Here is a 1,676-nt window from a genome sequence, read left to right on the forward strand (position 1 = left end):
ACTGCTACACTACATTACCACTATATATACATACTCAATCTTCAATTTGTTTTTGGATTTCAAAATATTTTTTATCATCCTCTTTTGTTTATGATGTCATTATAAAGACTCTTCAAATCTTTTTTAGAAGCTGATAGAAAATAAATATATAAATACATTTAGCATCTCTCTGTGCCGTTACTTATTCATTTTACTAAAGTTAAGTTTTTTATTAAAACAATAATCTATATTCATACTACTCTTGGTAGTGTAGTGGTTACGAATCGGACTGCAAACCTCAAGGTCAGCTGTTCAAATCTATCAGCTATTGCATGGAAGAAAGATGAAGCTTTCTGCTCCCATAAAGATTCACAGCCTCAGAAACCCTGTACAGGTTCACTGTAAGTCAGAACCGACTCCACATCAGATAACCACCAATGGAGAAATACATTGTAGATTGTATTTGACTAGTTCAGTTTTTGCTCAATTTATGAATACAAAGTGATCACTGTTATTTATTTTCCTGGTACTTAAGGGCTATTACTAGTAAAATATTGTCTATTTGATATATCTTATCTACACATTTGAATCCACATATCTGAATTAGATATCAATGCATTTAAATTCCAGAGTATATATTTTAGAGATTACATTTTACATATATATATAAAAGATCAGGTAGAGCTTATATTTTCACTAAGTAACAATACACCACTATTTTAAAGTGTGGAACAATACATGCTTTAAATGTTCTTAGTATAATAGTGGTCGTTTGTATAGATGTCTAAATAGTCTAACACCTTTTTCTTATAATGTTATTTTTTGTTTAAATATTTTCCAGAGCATTATCAACTGTATGTTCCTGAGTCAGCTCAAGTTGGTTCAGCTGTGGGGAAAATCAAGGCCAATGATGCAGACACTGGCTCAAATGCTGATATGACATATTCCATTATAAATGGTGATGGTATTGGGATATTCTCCATCTCTACTGACAAAGAGACCAGAGAAGGGATACTTTCTCTAAAAAAGGTAAAAAGTTCTGTTATTCAGGCAACTCATACATCTTTCTTTAAGTGAAAATTTGGTAAAGGTCTGAATAATCTTAACTTTTAAGTAAATAATAAAACATTGTCTTTTCCAGATGCAATTACATTTTAACTATGTGTGTTTTTTCTGGAAATGTATTACAAGAATGCATTACAGAATGTTTTTTTCTGGAAATGTATTACAAGATGGGAAGATCTGATACAGAATCCAACATGATTATGCCTCTTTTTCATTTTTGTGTTTCTGCTCAGATTCTCCTTGAAATGTTCCAATGGTATCAGTTAAGAACTAAATGTAATGCATTTAAACTTCAACAAGATGTGATAGTATCCAAATAAAATTAAGCTGATTTGGTAGTACCAAAAGAGAATTGCCTATAGAGCATCATGGATATGAATTCATTACAATTGTTGTTGTTAGGTACCCTGGAGTCGGTTAGGACTCATAGTGATCCTGTATAGGGTTTCTGAGGCTGTAAATCTTTGCCGGAGCAGAATGCCTCATCTTTCTGCCATGGAGCCGCTGGTAGTTTCAAACTGCTGTTCTTGAGGTTGGCAGCCTACAATGTACTTGTCACCACTATGCTACCAGAGCTCCTTATTAATTACAATAGAGTCCTAATAACAAATAAATAAATACAAAATTTAATA

The 1,676-nt window shown here is 32.2% G+C and overlaps 1 protein-coding gene across 1 annotated transcript in view; it reads left to right on the top strand.

Annotated features, from left to right (window-relative positions):
• The window catches only part of CDH18 (cadherin 18, type 2), a 606,534-nt gene that overhangs the window by 377,114 nt on the left and 227,744 nt on the right, over window positions 1-1,676 (top strand). Inside the window, exon 5 of the mRNA XM_006874771.1 lies at window positions 821-1,008. Coding sequence (XP_006874833.1) covers window positions 821-1,008 — 188 coding nt within the window. The remainder of the gene's footprint in view (window positions 1-820; window positions 1,009-1,676) is intronic.

This window comes from Chrysochloris asiatica, unplaced genomic scaffold (genome assembly GCF_000296735.1).
Source record: "Chrysochloris asiatica unplaced genomic scaffold, ChrAsi1.0 scaffold00300, whole genome shotgun sequence".
Lineage (NCBI taxonomy): Eukaryota > Metazoa > Chordata > Mammalia > Afrosoricida > Chrysochloridae > Chrysochloris > Chrysochloris asiatica.